Below are 17,722 nucleotides of genomic sequence, written 5' to 3' on the forward strand. Positions count from 1 at the left end.
CCACTGGCCTTGAGGACGGTAAGGATGAGGACCTAGGACTCTAGACCGGAACAGGAGGGACACCTGAAGCAAGGATGGGCTTCCTCCTACTTCCAAGGGCTGAGAGAGGATCAGCCTCAGGGACCTGGAAGGGTCTGAGAGAAGGACACAGAATCCCACTTGTCATGGCTCCCTGTGACTGCTTACCAGGTGAGAAGAAAAACCGGCTTCTGTAGGGTCTCCAGATATCCAGGCTTTGGTTGATTATTGCTATTGACTTCCTACCCACCTCTAGCCATTTCCTACTGGATCAGCAGTCTAGAAATCTGGATCCTCACCCAGACTTCAACATGATATTTCCACGGGATCTTGGGCAAGGCATGACATCTCCATTATTTCACCTACCAAATGTTAACTAAAATGCCATCCTTAGCTGGGATGACCAGCATTTAAAATATGTAATAATTAGAGCCTTAGAGGGGGACTGTAGTATGTTCCAGGTGTTCTCATCACACTGGGTTTGGAATCTCTCTCAAAAGGACAGGCATTGAAGGATTGATTTTGCTATCAAGAATAGCCGAGACAGTATCTCGTGAAAAGACCCAGGAAGACTTTGAAAAGTCTTGATGATTAAGGGAAAGGGCCATTTCTCCAGGATTTGTAACTGGTGCTCCAAGGTCTCACAACTGGCAAGCCAACAACTGGTACAGAAGAGAGGTCTCATCCTAGAGAGATGCCTGGGGCATGGCGAGGTAGCGTAATTGATTGCCTTTGCCCAGGACACTAATGGAACTCGATTTTGGTGACTGGCTGCTTCCTTAGAGCCCCTTAAATGGGGCTGAGAAGGAGAGAGGAAAAGTCAGGCCACAGCACCTCACAAAGGCAAGTACTGCAGGGAACATTGGGTGTTTCTGTTGTTTATTACCTATTTTCTTCCTTCTGGTATCTGTACCCTAATTTTGCTTTTGTGGAACGTCCTTCCCCCTGTTGGATACAGTCTGATGAGACTGTCCATCATGACACCTCACCCTCTGTTAGGTGACCCGACTCAAACTTGGCCAATCAGATAGTCGCAAGATGGGATCTGAATCCGTCTTTATGGATGGATTAACAAAAAGCCTGAAAATCGTGAAAGCTTATTGAATCCAGCAGCCATATCTGAAATGACCTTTCACCATTTCTTGCCACCTAGATCCCTGGACCTTCCCTAATTTCTGTCCTTTGACAGGCCTCCATGATCTTCTGATTCCTTTCTAAGACTTTTTTTTTTTTTCTGCTTAATATTACCTGAATCAGTTTTAGTTGCTTGCAGAATTTTCACCCTTAACTGGGTGTATTTCTTTGAGCGGGACCATAGGGACAATGGCAAAGGAGAAACCTTCGTGGACCCACCATCTCTAGCCCATCCCATGGCCCCCAGCTGTGAGGACATGCATCTCACCAGTTGGAATCCCACCACCTCCTTGGACTCGTGGACATGCATGACATCTGATGCCTTGTGAATGATGCTCCCACTGACTTTCCGCTTCCGCCCTGTGAGGAAGTCCCTGGCCTTGCTGGTCTCATCCTGGCTGAAAGCCAGCAGTGGGACCAGTTTGAGGAATTTGGGCCGTGTGCCCTCCCAAGCCGAGGTCCAAGACTCTGCCTCTCGGCGTTTTCGAGACTTATTCTCTGGAAAGCCGTACAGGTTCTTCAAGGCCGTTCTAGTCTCCTGTTCCAAATCAGCTAGAAGGTCCCGCACTGCACTGTACCTGCCAAGGGGGGAAGGAGGAGTCAGGGAGAGGGGAGCTCCACTGACAGAGTGCTGGTACCTCTTCCCTCTGTTTCCCATCAGTGTATGTTGGCCTTGGGCCCACTTCTCCCCTGCTTCCTTGGCCAAGGAGGCCTTTTATGATTTGCCCCATCCAAAGTGACTCTTGGCTTGAAAAGTGATGACAGGCTCCCGTGTGACCCTTGTGTGACTTCTCATGGCTTCGTTTATGCCACTACCATCTGCTTGCTCTTGGGGTGTGTTGGTAAGTTTGCCCCGACCAGCATTTCTGGAGTGGTGACTGTCAGGTGCCTCCCATAAACCAGCCACGGTGAGGACAATTACAGTGAGGACAGTAACTGCTAACTGGAAGTGGGTCCAGGGGACCGGCTCTGTCTCCACCTAGCACACTTGCCCCTGCACACTGACTCTTCTCCAATCAGTCCTGGGACAGAAAAGGTAACACTGTCACCTCAATAACCCCCAGGAACAAGAATGATACAGGAATTGACCGCATGAAGCACAGCGCCATCTTCAAATCTCCATAATACCAAGTAGTCCTGGCCTCCCTCCCAACTGCTCCCCTCTCTCCTCTCTCTGCCCCTTGCTCCCTGCATAGACGACACAGCATCATGATTGAGTGTGTAAACTCCAGAGTCAAACTACCTGGGGCCCAGTTCCCCATCCTGGTTCCGGATATGGGACTTGGCTAAGTCACCTAGCCTTTTTGTGTCTCAGTTTTCTCATCTGTAAAATGAGATCACTGGAAAGATTCAATGAGTTTATCGTATGTGTGTGTAAACAGTCACTATTAATTTTATTAGCATAATTACATTTGCTAATATTTCACTCCTGCACTACAACTCAACTCCCCTAGGACCGAGACTGTGTTGGGTTGTTCAGTTCTTTGCCCCAGACTCGAGTACAGTGCATGCCAACTTGTAGACACTGAGTAAATGATTATGGTGCAAGTGATAGATGGAAGAAAGGGAGTGGGGGACAAAAAGACTCTGAGGTGGAGAATGAGGCTTAGACCTGATTTTGATTTTGACCAGTTAGTTTCCTTTGACACTCTTCCTCCCTTGCTCCTCCCTTCTCCCCATGCCCACACCTGCTCAGACAAATTCTGCCAGATTCTGACCTGCCTCACAGATCAGTTTTCAATAATCCTGAGCACAGCTCCAGTGACCCATTTAGAACAGGCCCTGTGGCAGACAATAGGGCAGTACCAATAGCTGATCCTGCCCAGAGCCCAGTGATCTCAATTAGTGGGGCTGGATTCACTCAAATGAGGGTTGGGGCAGCTGAGATGCTTCCGGAAGTCACTTGGGTGTCACTTCTGAGTCAGCCTCCAGCTCATGTTTCGGGGACAGTGAGGGTGTGAGTTTAGAGGGCTCAGGGGGAAATGGCTAAGCTAGGCTGTGTGTGCCTATACATACATACCTGTGCGTGTGTGCGTGTGCACGTGCCTGGGGTGGGAGGCTGTGCTAGCACATTCCAGTCCCCACCCCCCAGTGAAACTGACCCTTGCAGACTCCCACTCCTGCACAGCTTGAGCTAGTCCAGCCTAAGAAGCAGCTGATAGATCGACAACTTGGGACAGATTTAGAACCTGGGGGAGGGAGTTTACCAATGTTGGCAGCAAATTCAGATTTCTAAAAAGCCTCCCTGTGGGCTGGCACGTGTCATCTTTGAGTGGGGCTCTGGCCTCCGAGGGGGGCCCGGCCCCCACTCCATATCCTTGCTCCTGCCGCTTACTTGTAAGGGTTGATGTTGCAGATGGTGACGGCAGGAAAATCCAGCTTCTGGAAGTGGACCTTGATGGAGACGGAGACGGTGTAGAAGGAGGAGATGAGGAGGGCACATTGCCAGAAAATGAGGGCCACGGCCGTCAGCGTGAAGAGAACCCAGAGCAGGCGCCGCAGGCGGCCGCGGGACACCACGATGCGGCGGCAGCCGTGGGTGTTGGTGTTGAGGCAGTACCACCGCATCAGCTCTTTTATGGTAGGTGCCTGGGGCCCCGTCACAGGCAGATTCTTCTTGATTTTGGCTTTGATCTTCTCTCCAGGAGCCATGATGAGGATGGGACTTGAGGGCCAGGCAAGCTGGAGGGGCAGAGAAGAAAAGTGGGTGACCTCACACTCCCTAGCCTCCAGGGACAGGGCAGACTCTGGGGAAACACCAGCCCACATGCCCTCAGAGGCCGTCTTCCTTTTTCCCTCTGTGGGCTGGACAGCCTGCATTCTGAGACCCCGGCCCCCTTTCCAGGATATTTGGGTTTTTGGCCACTGCAGCTGCAACAAGGGCTGCTTTCTCCTTGTGCAGCCCCCAGGCCCAGCCGTGTGGGGGCTGGGTGGGGTTTAACCCATGAATCACTGGTTTGAAGGACCTTTCCCCTGGGTGCCTGGAGCAGGAGCCCTCCACACCTCAGCCTCTGCACCTCTCTTATCACGCTCTGCCCTATCTAGAATATGGCCACCTGCACCTTATCGCTTCCTCCCACCTGGCCCCCTGGAGGGCAGCATTCCTATCTCACCTACCCCTGGTGCCTAGCTCAGTATCTGGCACTGAGCAAGTACCCCACCAACATTTTCTGACAGCTGCAATCTGTCAAGAGAATTTCTCGGCAGCCAACTTGGATCCTGTTTGGTCCACTCCTAGCCGTGTTTTCCAGGCTTTTCCCCTCCGCTTTCCCTACAAGTGGGGTTTCTGTTTCGTTTCTGTTTAACTTCTTCTCTTTACAGTCAAGCATTTGGTGTTTCTAGAGAACCTTATAAACAATGGCCCACAACTATTGGCCACTTAATATTTGCCAGGTACAATGCCCTATTTCCTTGATTCTAAAGTATCACTAATTGGGGGAATACACTGTGACGAGATAACAGCTTTGTTTGGGGGGAAGTGTTGGAAAACAAACTATCACATTCATCAGTGTACATGATGCATTTCACTTACAGAAACTTCACAACATGGAATAACATTCTTTTTAGAAATGAACTAATATATGTGTATTGTGTATTCTATACATTATATACATAAAGAAAGAGTCACTTCATGGTTATATAAAGTTTCATCAGTCTCATAAATATATAAAGTCTCTCTATATACATATAATCCACATAGATTTCATTTTGTGTTTCAACAACCACTACTGTTACCTTCATGTTATAGAGGAGGAGAATGAGCCCAGAGAGGTGGGGTCATTTGTGCAAGACCACACAGCTACTCAGTGGAAGGACTGGATTAGAACCTTGCAGCCTTCACCACCATGGTATAGGCTTTTGAGGGGCCTGGTATTGTGCTGGGTACTGTCTCCTCCCCAAAGAAGAAGGAAAGAGAAGGGATTCTGTGCTATTTATTTATTTTTATTTTTTAATGTTTATTTATTTTTGAGAGAGAGAGAGAGAGAGAGAGAGAGAATAAGTGGGGGAGGGGCAGAGAGAGGGAGACACAGAATCCGAAGCAGGCTCCAGGCTCTGAACTGTCCACACCGAGCCAGCCGCGGGGCTTGAACTAACAAACCACAAGATCTTGACTTGATCTGAAGTCAAATGCTTAGCCGACTGAGCCACCCAGGTGCCCCGGGATCCTGTGCTGTTTAATTTCCAAACTCTAGATAGTCAGTGTCACCACCTCCCAACAGTTGTGAGCACTGGTAAAGGGGGAGGGAAGGTATATGGAAATTCATCCCTCTTTTTTTTTTTTAAGTTTATTTACTTATTTTGAGAGAGAGACAGTGTGAGAGAGAGCACAAGACAGAGAGAGGGAGAATCACAAGCAGGCTGGGCTGTGCAGTCAGCACAGAGCCCGACTCAGGGCTCAATCCCACAAACCGTGAGATCATGACCTGAGATGAAATCAAGAGTTGGACTTCTAACCGACTGAGCCACCTACGCACCCCAGGAAACTATGCCTTCTACACCTGCCTTTGGTGACAGAGGCAGAGTAGGGAATACCTTAATATGGAGTAGGATATGCAAGGTGGTCCCCATGCCCCCAGAGGGCCTGTGTCTGGGCTTTAGTTTGTCCCATCGAGTTCTTCAAGCAGGATTCTGCACTTCAGGAGTTACTTTTTGTCCACCCTGACCCCATGGGGTATTGTCCAAAATTTGGAAGCTGGGGCAAAGCTGGGAGGCTTTCAAGTTTATGATGCTCATGCGTTACAGGTTTATGATGTAAAGAAAATAAGAGGGCTGGGGGGTGGTGGGCGGCAAGTGAGATGTCCAGAGGCAGGGACCTCCCGCCAACCCCCCCCTCCCCCCAAGACACATATGACCTTACTGGGATGGAGAAAACCTTCTCAACCCTCAAAATTATGCTGTTGGTCTTTTAGCAAGAGGAATGTAATTTATTTTGTTTTGTCATTTAAAGCATTTCCCATCCTCAACTCCTCTTTCACACATTCAAAAGCAAAAAACTTAGCAAGAGTTTGTTTTAAAAATCTGGATCCAGGTTCAATTTCCTGTCAAACAAAATGGCCACACAGGGAAGGTTTTCTCCTCTGCGAATGTTTAGAATTGCAGATGCTGGATACTCCTATCTCTAATTCTCCTTCTTCTCGCTGAAGACAACCCCTGGGGTCCCTCTGCCCCACCAGCTTCTTCTCCAGGACTGACCTTGACTCCAATGGATCAGCCCCCACTGTCAATGAAACCATAGGTGAGAGAAGGGAACCCATCTGCTCAACACAAAACAGATAAATGTGCACTGAAACAGTGTTACAACTTCAGAGCAGAGCAAGGTCCGGCTGGTTGATCAAACACTATGCCTTTGTGGAAGAATCAATGGCTGACATGGAGCACTCACTCTTTGAAGTACTTTACAGGTATTCACTCATTTCATTTCCACAACAAGCTTCTGAGGTAGGCACCTTCACTTCCCCCCATTATGCAAATGAAATGGAGACACCAAGAGGTTAAGTAGTTTGTCCAAGGTCACACTAGAAAGTGGCCAAGCTGGGATTTGAACTCAGGAGTCCATGCCTTTAACTACTAGCTGTGCTGCTCCCCAACAGTAATAATAATGACAACGATAGCAGCAACAGCAATAATCGCAGCTATCATTTATTGATCCCGTAGGACTCCCTGCATCCTACTCAGCTCTTTTTACATATTACCTTATTTAATGCTCCCTATAATTAGATGAGGTATTAGTACCGTCCCCATTTCACAGAGGGGGAAACTGAGGTGCAGAGTGATTAGGTAACTTGCCCAAGGCCACCCAGATGGCAAGAATTCAAAGGAGTTTTTCAAATTCCAGGGCCACTCATGACAGCGATTCTCTACTGCGCCCCACCACCCCGGAGCTTGCCTATCTCCCATACCCCAGGAAGGGACCCCAAGCCTCAGGCTCTGGGAGTGGGACCCGAGCTCCCCCCTGGCGTCTCTGCAGCCCCTGCCCACCCCGCACAGAGCGACCGCACGCTGTGCTGTGGCAGAAGTCACGTCTGCTGACGCCGCCGGAGAGAATCCAACCAACCCGATTCAAGTGTTTGCTTCTTTCTGCAACCACGGTCACCCCAGAGAAAACATTCCAGAGAGCAAAAGGAACAATCGCGGTCAAGTCTCGCCAAGGCCTGAACAGGTACTGGGCGGAGAGACAAGGCGAGGCGCGGCCCGGGACCCCCAGAGCCCCGGACCCTGAATAGCCCAGAAACGCCTGTCACCCTAGCTCTGCTTCCCGGGCGACGGCGTGGGCAGACGCCAGAGAGCTGGCTGGACCCGGATTGGCCTGAGAAGGTGTCCCAGCATCCCAGCCACCGGGAGGCAGCCCCGGGCTGATGCCAGCCAGCTCCACCACCGACCGCGCGGACGGCGTCCGAGAAGCCATCGGGCCCCGCGGCCGCTCCGGTGCCTGAAACCCCCGAGCTAGTGCGACCCGACCCGGCTCGGCTCACCTGTCTCAGTTGCGAAGAGTCTGGGGCTCGGGGGTGCGCGATCCGCGCGCGCTCTGTTGTGCTGCCGGTAACAGCGCGAGCATCCCGCCGCTGCCGCGGCCTCCGGCTCTTGTGCGCCAGACCTGGGCCCCGCCCCTGGAACCCCGCCCCCTCGGGGCCGCCCCCACCTGCCCAGGTGTATTCCCCAGGTGGCCCAGGATGTGCCGGCCACGACTCCGCAGCGCCCCCTGTCACCCTGAGGCAGCTCTGCGCCCAGGTGCGTCCTGCACGGTGCCTTGCGGTGGCGAGGTACAGTGCCTGCCGCCTCCCGGAGGCCAACCAGCTCCCTGCATTCCCCCTGGATCTGTGCGGCACCTTCTACCAGCACCTCACAGCGCCTCCTGCCGCCTTGTTACTGCCCGACACCTTCCACTCTGGTCCAGATGGGCGCCCTTCCGCCCCTGCGCCGGGAGAAATCCCAGGCAGCATTTTACCCAAAGCTTCCTCCTGACCTGGATCAGGAAGCTGCTTCAGTGCCCACCTGCGTCTGCCGGTGCCACCTGCCTGAGGCTTTGCAACCAGGCCTCTCCTCCTTTGGTCTCTTCAGTTGCCTTTTTATAGTGACTCACGCAGAAAACTGTAAGAAATGAGCTTAGAAAAATTGCAACCAGAAGGGATCATAGAGACACCTCGATTACAGCCCCTTAGAGTAGGGAAGAAACAGGCCCAGAGAAAGAAAGCAGTCTGTTCTGCAGCGGAACTTCTCAGACTTGAAAGTGCATACCATCACTGTGGATCTCTATTTCAGTAGGCGTGGGGTGGGACTTGAGAATCTGCATTTCTAACTTTCCAGGTGATGATGCCTGTCTTGCTGGTCTAAGAACCACACGTTGAGCACAAGGGCCACTTGCCCAAGTGAGTGGAAACAGGTTCAGTATTTTTAGAGAGCCACTTAAAAAAAACCCTCTAACCCCCTAAGAAAAACCTCAACTGTTATTCTAACAATACATGCTCATTGTAAAGAATTCACATGTTGAAAAGAAATGGAAATCTCTCCTTAATCTGTGACCCCCCCCCCCCCGCTAAATAAGCATGGTTATATATGCATAAACATATTGCAATATATTTAAAATACAAAAATTACATATGCCAAATAATAACTAAACTGGTATAATATTACATAACAAGATTATAGATGAAATGGGATTATGAAATACACACTGTTCTTTAATTTCTTAACTTTGTTTTATATTTTATAGACTTTTACATTCATTTTTTATGTTTTTATTTTTAAGTACTCTCTGCATCCAACATGGAGCTCAAACTCACAGCCTCAAGATCAAGAGTCACATGCTGTACCTACTGAGACAGCCAGGCATCCCTCTTAACTTTGTTTTAATGACAATATACTATACAGGTATATTCTCATTATAAAATAAAGCCAGTAAAGGGAAATATTTCCTTTTGTGATATATTATGGGTAATTTTCCTTGCCACTTATACATTTACCTAAGTATGCTATGCACATCACTTACTTAATCAATATATTGATATATTTTTTTAATTGCCTCTAATTTTTCAGTAGTATAAATTATTCCATAAAATATGTTCATGTACATCTCTGATTATTTCATTGGGACAAATTCTTACTAGTGGGATATTTTTTTCTGTCAGTGTCATTACCCAGTTTAGTTGGCACAACAAAAAGAACAGTTAAGAGAAAAGAGTAGGCTACAAAACAATGTATAGAATAATAGAAAATATATCAAAATGTTAAAAAAAAGAGGTTCTCTTTCAGGGTAAATTTACAAGTGATTTTTACTAATCTGTGCTTTCTTGTTTCACTCTCCCTCTCTGTATACATAGATAGAGATATTATGGATATATACATTAAATATATGTAATCACCTGTGACATAAAAATAAGATTTTTTAAAAATTTTTAAGTTTATTTATTTTGAGAGAGAGAGCGAGAGAGCACAAGTGGGTTAGGAGCAGAGAGAGAGGGAGAGAGAATTCAAGTAGGCTCTACACTATCAACACAGAGCCTGATGCAGGGCTAGAACTCATAACTGTGAGACCATGACCTGAGCTGAAATCAAGAGTCAGATGCTTAACCAACTGAGACACCTAGGTGCCTCATAATAATAATGTTTTTCTCTTCATCTTCTGGGATCCCTATGATTCTGATGTTGTTCCTTTTAATGAGTCACTGATTTCTCTAATTCTTAAATTGTGCTCTTTTGCCTCAGTTTCCCCCTTTTTTCTGCTTCATTATTCTCCATAAGTTTGTCCTCTGTATCGCTGATTCACTTCTCTACCTCATCCATCCTTGCCTCTGTGGCATCCATTCGGGATTGCAGCTCAGTTATAGCATTTTTTATTCATCCTGACTAGCTTTTACTTCTTTTATCTCCACAGAAAGGGATTCTAATCTATTTTGACCCCAGCTAGTATTCTTATTATCGCAATTCTAAATTCTGGTTCAGACATCTTGCTTGTATCTGTATTGGTTAAGTCCCTGGCTGTCATTTCTTCCTGCTCTTTCTTTTGGGGTGAATTCCTTCATTTTGTCATTTTGAAAGAAGAAAAGGAATTAATGAGGTAAAAAAATTTTAAATTAAAAAATTAAAAACAACACACACACACACACACACACAAGTCAAATAAATGATGCTAGATCCTAGGTGTGTTTTGGTGTGGGTGTTGAAAGGGGCTCAATAGAGAAAAAAAGGGGGAAAATGGAAAACATTTGAAAATTTGAAAAAATGAATACAATAAAATAGAATAAAATGAAATGATGGAAGTAAAATAGAATTTGAAACATTTACAAAAAAGTAAAAAATATAGTAGAAAAAAATTAAAGAAATATTTTTAATAGAAATTGAAAATAAAAATAAATTTTTCTCTTTCTGTATTCAAGAAAAAGAAAAGAAATGAAAGAGAGAAAAGAAGAAAATTGAATAGGTGGACCAGCAAACAGACTGAAATACGATTTAAATTACATCGTTTTCCCCTAGAAGTCAAATTATGAAGCACTTTATAGTCTGTAAACTAAGCAGGCGGAGAGACTCCTGTTCCTGAAGAGCAAGGTTGGCCCAGTTGGGCGGGGCTTAGTGTAATGGCTCTGTTCTCCACTAGATGGCGCTGCTTAGTTTACTGGGGTGGATTGTTTTGGTGCTTGCGGGTGTGTATGCGCATGTGCGGGAGCGGTGAAAATGGTGTCATCCAGCTGCCCAGTCTCTAGTATTGGAACTCTTCTCCCAGATCAACAATTTCGCACCTGTCTCCAGTTTCGGTCCATGCCATGCTTTTACACTGTGACCAAGCTGTCACGTTGCCAGGCAGCACCTCCCTCCTGAGTTTTATCTCAGATGCAGCTGTGTTTTCTGACCCCTCACTTCTGAGGGACTGCAGCTTTGACCTGTTCTGACCCTCTGTGGGAGGGTCTCACCAAGCAATGGCCAGGTGCCAACCTGCACCCAGGAACGTTCACAGGACTGTGCTGCTACTGATGCCCAGAGTCTGAGGCTGCATGCCAGCCCACCCCAGAAAAAGTTCACACGATTGTGTAGCAGCAGCATTTCAGGGACTATGGCAAATCACAACATGATCTGGCACCAGGCTTCACCCCCAACGACCTTGTTCCAGCACCAGCAAATGTGGTTGTTCTCTGTGGTCCACTGGGGCTTTGCCTGTGGAGGGGGGCCCACACAGCCTCTACCAGATGTCCTCCCAGCAGGGGAACTGCCTCTCCCTGTGTGTCCTAAGAACTTCTTGGACCCCACTCTGCTCCTGGGGATTCGTCCTTCCCACCAGAGCACTGCCAGTTATTGAGCTGCAGAGTTTCAGACTCTGCACTACCCCTGTTTATAGAGTCTTAATGGAATTTAAACCCTCTCCTTTCTCCTTTCTCTTTTTTAAGTTCAGTCCCTGCATCTGTTTCCACTTTCTACTTTCTCTCCAGCTGCTTTTTGGGGGGGGGGGTGCTTTTCCCGTACTCTCTCCCCGTCTCCATCCTCTCTCCACCAGCTCCCTGCCCTCAGCGGCTTCTCTCTACCCCAGTTCACCTCTCCATGCCGCATACCTGCTGAGTTCTGTGGTTCAGGTTGTGCACATTGTTGTGTTAATCCTCAAATCAGTTTTCTAGGTGTGCAGGATGGTTTAGTGTTGGTCTGGCTGTCCATAATAAGAATGTTTTTAAAAGATGGCAAGCTAGTTGAAGTCAGGGATAACACTTGAAATCAGGTCTATGTCACTATAGGACAGAATAAATTAAGGCTGGATTGGCTTCTTTTTAAAAATCAAGTTAGGGGCATGTGGGTGGCTCAGTTGGTTAAGCATCCAACTTCAGTTCAGGTCATGATCCCATAGCCTATGAGTTCAAGCCCTGCATTGGGCTGTGTGCTGACAGCTCAGAGCTTGGAGCCTGCTTTGGATTCTGTGTCTCCCACTCTCTCTGCTCCTCCCTAACTTGTGCTCTGTCTCTCAAAAATAAATAAACATTAAAAAAATAAAAATCAAGTTAAATTTGGGGAACCTGGGTGGCTCAGTAGGTTGGTTGAGTGTCCAACTTCAACTCAGGTCATGATCTCACTATTCATGGGTTCAAGCCCCCTGAGGTAAAAAAAAGTTTTTTTAATTAAAAAATTAAAAACAATAACACACACACACACAAATCAAATAAATGATGCTATATCCTATGTGTGTTTTGGTCTGCGTGTTGAAATGGGCTTGACATATTAGAGTAAAAAAGGGGGGGGGGGAGGAAAACATTTGAAAATTTGAAAAAATGTGCTGACAGCTCAGAGCCTGGAGCCTGCTTAGGATTCTGTGTCTCTTTCTGTGCCTTTCCCCCACTCATTTTCTCTCTCTCTCAAAAATAAATAAACATTAATTTTTTTAAAATCAAGTTACATTTATATTTTTCTCTTTCTATATATAGAAAGTTCCAGGGCACCTGGCTGGCTCAGTCGGTAGAGCATGCAGCTCCTGATCTCAGGATCGTGAGTTCAGGCCCCACATTGGGCGTGGAGCCTACTTAATTAAAAACAAAAAGTTCCCTCAGCCCCTTTTTGTTCAATTCCCACATAGGCAACTATTGCTCTGATTTATATTACAATAGATTACTTTTCTTGGTTCTTAAACTTTGTATAAATGGTGTCAACAGTATGTACTCTTTTGTATCTGGTTTCTTTCAGGAATTCAAGTTTGAATTCCTGGTAGAACAAATATTGGCATCCAAGTCTGCTCTTTCACAAAGCCTACACGCTTACCCACAAAGCTACACGTGAGCGGGAGCAACCCTCACCTTCCCAGGTCCCATATGAGGGATGACAAAAAGTCCTTGGAGACAGTTCAACATCTGAGATGTTGGGCAGTTCAACATCTGAGATGATGAGAAAGCCCCACACTTCCTTCTATCAAGATGTTTGTATAAGGTATAGTTGATCCATGTTGTAAAAACTTATCTTGGGTACAGATTGGTGTTGTCTCTGAACCTCTGTCATGATTAGGCCATATACAACTTCCTTTTTCTCTGGGAGCATCAGCGTCCATATTTATAAAACATACCTACAGTCTATTTCTCACTACTGCTGGGGCCATCACTGTGCTCCAGTCTGTCACCATGTATCATTTGGATCATTGCCATGTTCTCCTAACTAGCCCTTCTACAGTCCTCTTGTCAATATACTAGCCAAAGGGATACTATTAAATTAGAGTCGGATCATGTCACTCTGTTTAAACCTGATAAATCCAGAGCAAAAGCCAAAGCCCTATGGTCACCTACAAGGTTCTCCTTGTCTGACCCCTGTTGTCACCCTTTCTCATCTCCTACCACTCTTACTCTGATTCATTCTGCTTCTTTCTCATTGGTCTCTGTGTTGTTCCTTGGATATGATGAGGTCTACCACTATAGGTAGGTGGGCATTTCTTAGAGAATGTGGTGAGAGTGAGTGAGAAAGGAAGCTTAAAAGGAACCAACACATCCCTTTGTTGTCAATGCTGTCAACATTACCACTTTTAGGCCACTTAGGAAAAATCAATATGACATGAGACTTATACTGTCCCCTAAGTACACAGACTTTTTGCCAAAAACAATGGTGTCGTGGTCACGTTTCCTTTCCTTTTCTTTTTTTAACATTTATTTATTTTTGAGACAGAGAGACAGAGCACGAATGGGGGAGGGTCAGAGAGAGGGACACACAGAATCTGAAACAGGCTCCAGGCTCCGAGCTGTCAGCACAGAGCCCGACGTGGGGCTCGAACTCAGGGACCGCGAGATCATGACCTGAGCCGAAGTCGGCCGCTTAACTGACTGAGCCACCCAGGTGCCCCTCCTTTTCTTTTTTTCTACCAACATCAATTCCCTTTTTTTCCGGAGTCATCCTTGAGTTTTCTTTGGAGAACCATTCATCCCCCTTTCCTAGTCCATGTGATTCAAGTTGGGTCGATCCCATTTCTGGCTCTAGGTGTAGCCAATTAGCTTATCCTATCACTCAGGTCTTAGTGTTTGGTTCTGGAGTAGGCATGGGCCACAATTTAACCCGATGTAAGTCATGCCCACCCAGAGTGTTTTCTAGAAAATTGCAGAAAGGAAGATTGCACGGGTGAGAGGGCTACTAGCAGAAAGGACTGTGTGATCCAAGAGCTGTGGGGAGTATCACATGGGGCTTGGGAGTGAAGCTAACACAAAGAAAAACAGAACTGAGAGATGGAAAGGATTCCAGCCTTGATGACAAAATGTCTCTGGACCCAGGACTACTTTAAGCTGGGTGTATATCCCGGACTTGTTAGTTATTTGGACTAATAAATTTGCTATTGTGCTTATAACATTTTGAGTTCAATTTCTTTCACTAGGGACCAGAAGACTCCCAGAAAATATAGGGGATAAAAGTACTATCCTCCCACTTGGATGGAGTGATGCCATATTTGTATATTAAAGTGAGTGTATTCCATATCCAGTCCTGGATGAAGGATCTACAAATCTTCTGAGGAACATTTTTCTTTAAAAAAATTTTTTTTTAAATATTGATTATTGAGAGACAGAGACAGAGCATGAGCAGGGGAAGGACAGAGAGAGAGGGAGACACAGAATCCAAAGCAGAATACAGGCTCTGAGCTGTCAGCACAGAGCCTGATGCGGGGCTTGAACTCACGAACTGTGAGATCATGACCTGAGCTAAAGTCAGACGCTTAACCGACATCAGACGCTTAACCGACTGAGCCACCCAGGTGCCCCGGAACATTTTTCTATCTTAGATGACACCAGTGAGAGCCCTGTGCTACTAAAAGAAAAAGGGAATTTGAATTCTGGCAAAAAAGTAGACTGTCCCTGATTCCAGACTTCTTTAGCTATCTCAGTAAGGCCCAAAGTTCACTAAATTATCTCCACAGAACTTACAGCATTGATGTGAATCAGGTGTATGGTCAGTGGTACTCAAACTTCCAGGCTCATACATATACCATCTAATAGGATGGTAGAGTTCCAGGATATTATTAGCAAAGTCTTCTATGACCTGCTGGGCTAATGAAGAGTGGTTGCATAATATAAGATTGTTCTTATTTATTAACCAGACCCTAGTTTCCAATGACCAATGTACTATATTTGTGTGTAGTCTTAGCTAGGGGCAATACATCAATTGTTATAATATTAGACAAATGCAAATTTGTCTACATCTATCTTCTAGGACACTTTCTTTCTCCAAAGAAACTCCAAGCTTTCTTCCTGCTTCTGAAAAAGTTAGCATCATTTTCCTAGTGTAAAAAAATATTCTTTCATTAATAAGATTCTTTAAAGATTAAAAGACATACACAGATTACCTGTAATGATGAGGTGGGCTGTTGAAAGCATACAGAAGATGACTATCACAGGGGAGTTCTTGAAGGAATCTGTTTCTCTTGCCTATGTGGAATCCATTTCACTTTCTACTGGCAACAGAGCCTACATTTTCTTTTAGGGAAACATCAATTCCTACCTGAGCCCATGTGATGCCGGTAGGAGCCATAACCTCCACACCAATCATAACATTTCTCTCTCTGGCCACATTTGGTTCGGGGAAGGGGATGATTAACAAGACAGCCAATGAAAACCTTCCCCTGGAGAGAGTTTAGCCAGCATTTTGGCTAACTGAAAAGTCTTGCAAGAAGCTGGCTTTGTATGGTCAGCACCGCGGACAGCAGCAGTTGTGGGTTTTGCCTTTTATGCAGGAGGTCTCTACTGGGAAGTTGCTCTCCCAAATGCCACTTGCAGCTTTGAAATAGACACAGTAAGAAAGATGAAACAGTGAAAGTGACCTCCTCCAGCCATGTTATTCAGTTGGTACGGATGAGAGATATCACAGTCAGATTGCCTTTAAAACTAGCAACATACAGTCGATTCTTGATATTTGTCCTTGCAATAGTTACATTCTATAAAGTTGACACAAACATTGAATTAGCAGATACTCAACTATTGTTCCTAAGTGAAATATAAAGTTAGGCTCTTGCAAGTTTCTTATCATAACATATTCATCAACCGATCAACAAATAACTTTTTAAAATGTGCATTTCTGTTTAAAGATACCTTATTTAATATATATGAGCAAGTCATTGACATTGAACTCATGGCCAATGACACTATAACTCATGCATAAATGAAACTTACCCAACACATATATTTTCTCTAAAAGGCACATCACAGCTGTTTTGTGCTTATCAATACTGGGCAGAATGTCAACACTATACTCGGGAGCCATTTTAAACAGCAAAATCACCAATAAAAAGTATGAAAATATGAAAAACATGGCACTAAATAGACTGCAAAAAGAACACTTGTTTATGGCATGGGAGCTCAAACAAGAAGGCAGAGAAGATGATATCCCAGCTCAAGAAGAAGGAGAAAATTTGCCCTTCCTCTGCCTTTTTCTTCTTTTCTGGTTCTCTATATATTAGATGATGCCTGCCCACATTGGTGAGGATGAGCTTTACTCACTTCACCAACTGAAATGCTAATCTCTTCCAGAAACACCTTCACAGAAGTACTCAGAAATAATGTTTTACCAGCTGTGTGGGCATCCTTTACCCCCAGTCAAGTTGACACATAAAATTATTATTCTGAGGCACCTGGGTGGCTCAGTTGGTTGAGAGTCCCACTTTGGCTCAGGTCATGATCTTGCAATTCACAAGTTTGAACCCCACGTCAGGCTCTGTGCTGACAGCTCAGAGCCTGGAGCCTGTTTCAGATTCTGTGTCTCCCTTTCTTTCTGCCCCCGCCCCCGCCATGATCTGTCTCTCTCTCTCAAAAAAAAAAAAAAAACCCATAAAAAAATTAACCGTCATTCCAAGTCTCAGTAAAAGATACTCAGAGGTTATAGAAGCCAAATCCCACATGGCCCTACCTAATTCAGTTTGCTCTTCCTTCTCTTGCATCTCTGGTCGATGATTAGGTTACTGATGAGACTTTTTCTTTCTTAATATAGACATTTTCAGCTATCAATTTCCATCTAAAAACTGCTTGAGCTACATCCCATAAATTTTGATGTGTTGTATCTTCATTTTCACTCATCTCAAAGTATTTTCTTTTCTTTCTTTCTTTTTTTCCCCATCTCAAAGTATTTTCTAATTTCCTTTGGTGTTTCTTCTTTGGCCATCAGTTAATTAGGAGTATCTTATTTAATTTCCACATGTTGGTGAATTTCCCACATTTCTCTCTGTTACTGATTTCTGATTTCACTCAACTATGGCCAGAGAATGTACAATGTAAAATTCCAACCTTTTAAACAAACTGGGAGTTGTTTTATGCCCTACCATATGGTCTGTTCTGGAGCCCTACATGATTTAGTACCACTAAACAGGTTACCACTCTAACCCTCATATCCTATATTTGCCCCTCATTTACTTGTCTTATGTTGGCCGTCTTGCTGTTTCTCAAACATACCCAGGTGTGTACATTCCTGTCTCAAGGTCTTTGTGTTGTGATTCCCTCTGCCTATAACACTTCTTCCTCATTTTTGTCTAACTCACTGTTTCACCTCCTTCAGATCTCTGCTCAAAAGTCACCTTCCCAGCAAGACTTTCGTGACCACTCTATTTAAATTGCAACCTCCAATGTTCTGTTCCCCTTTCCTGCTTTATTTT

General features: G+C 45.5%; 1 protein-coding gene across 4 annotated transcripts in view; it reads right to left on the reverse strand.

Annotated features, from left to right (window-relative positions):
• SCNN1G (sodium channel epithelial 1 subunit gamma) overlaps window positions 1–17,722 on the reverse strand; it is a 44,195-nt gene that overhangs the window by 18,175 nt on the left and 8,298 nt on the right. The window contains exons 1-3 of one of the 4 annotated variants that reach the window (XM_047839527.1): window positions 7,626–7,699; window positions 3,488–3,834; window positions 1,421–1,730 (exon numbers count right to left, since the gene is read on the reverse strand). In XM_047839527.1, the coding sequence (XP_047695483.1) occupies window positions 1,421–1,730; window positions 3,488–3,804 (627 nt within the window). In that variant the 5' untranslated portion in view covers window positions 3,805–3,834; window positions 7,626–7,699. Of the gene's footprint in view, window positions 1–1,420; window positions 1,731–3,487; window positions 4,019–6,345; window positions 6,355–7,625; window positions 7,700–17,722 lie in introns of those variants that run through there. The other 3 variants (XM_047839529.1, XM_047839528.1, XM_047839526.1) reach the window with 3 other exon arrangements.

This window comes from Prionailurus viverrinus, chromosome E3, assembly GCF_022837055.1.
Source record: "Prionailurus viverrinus isolate Anna chromosome E3, UM_Priviv_1.0, whole genome shotgun sequence".
NCBI lineage: Eukaryota > Metazoa > Chordata > Mammalia > Carnivora > Felidae > Prionailurus > Prionailurus viverrinus.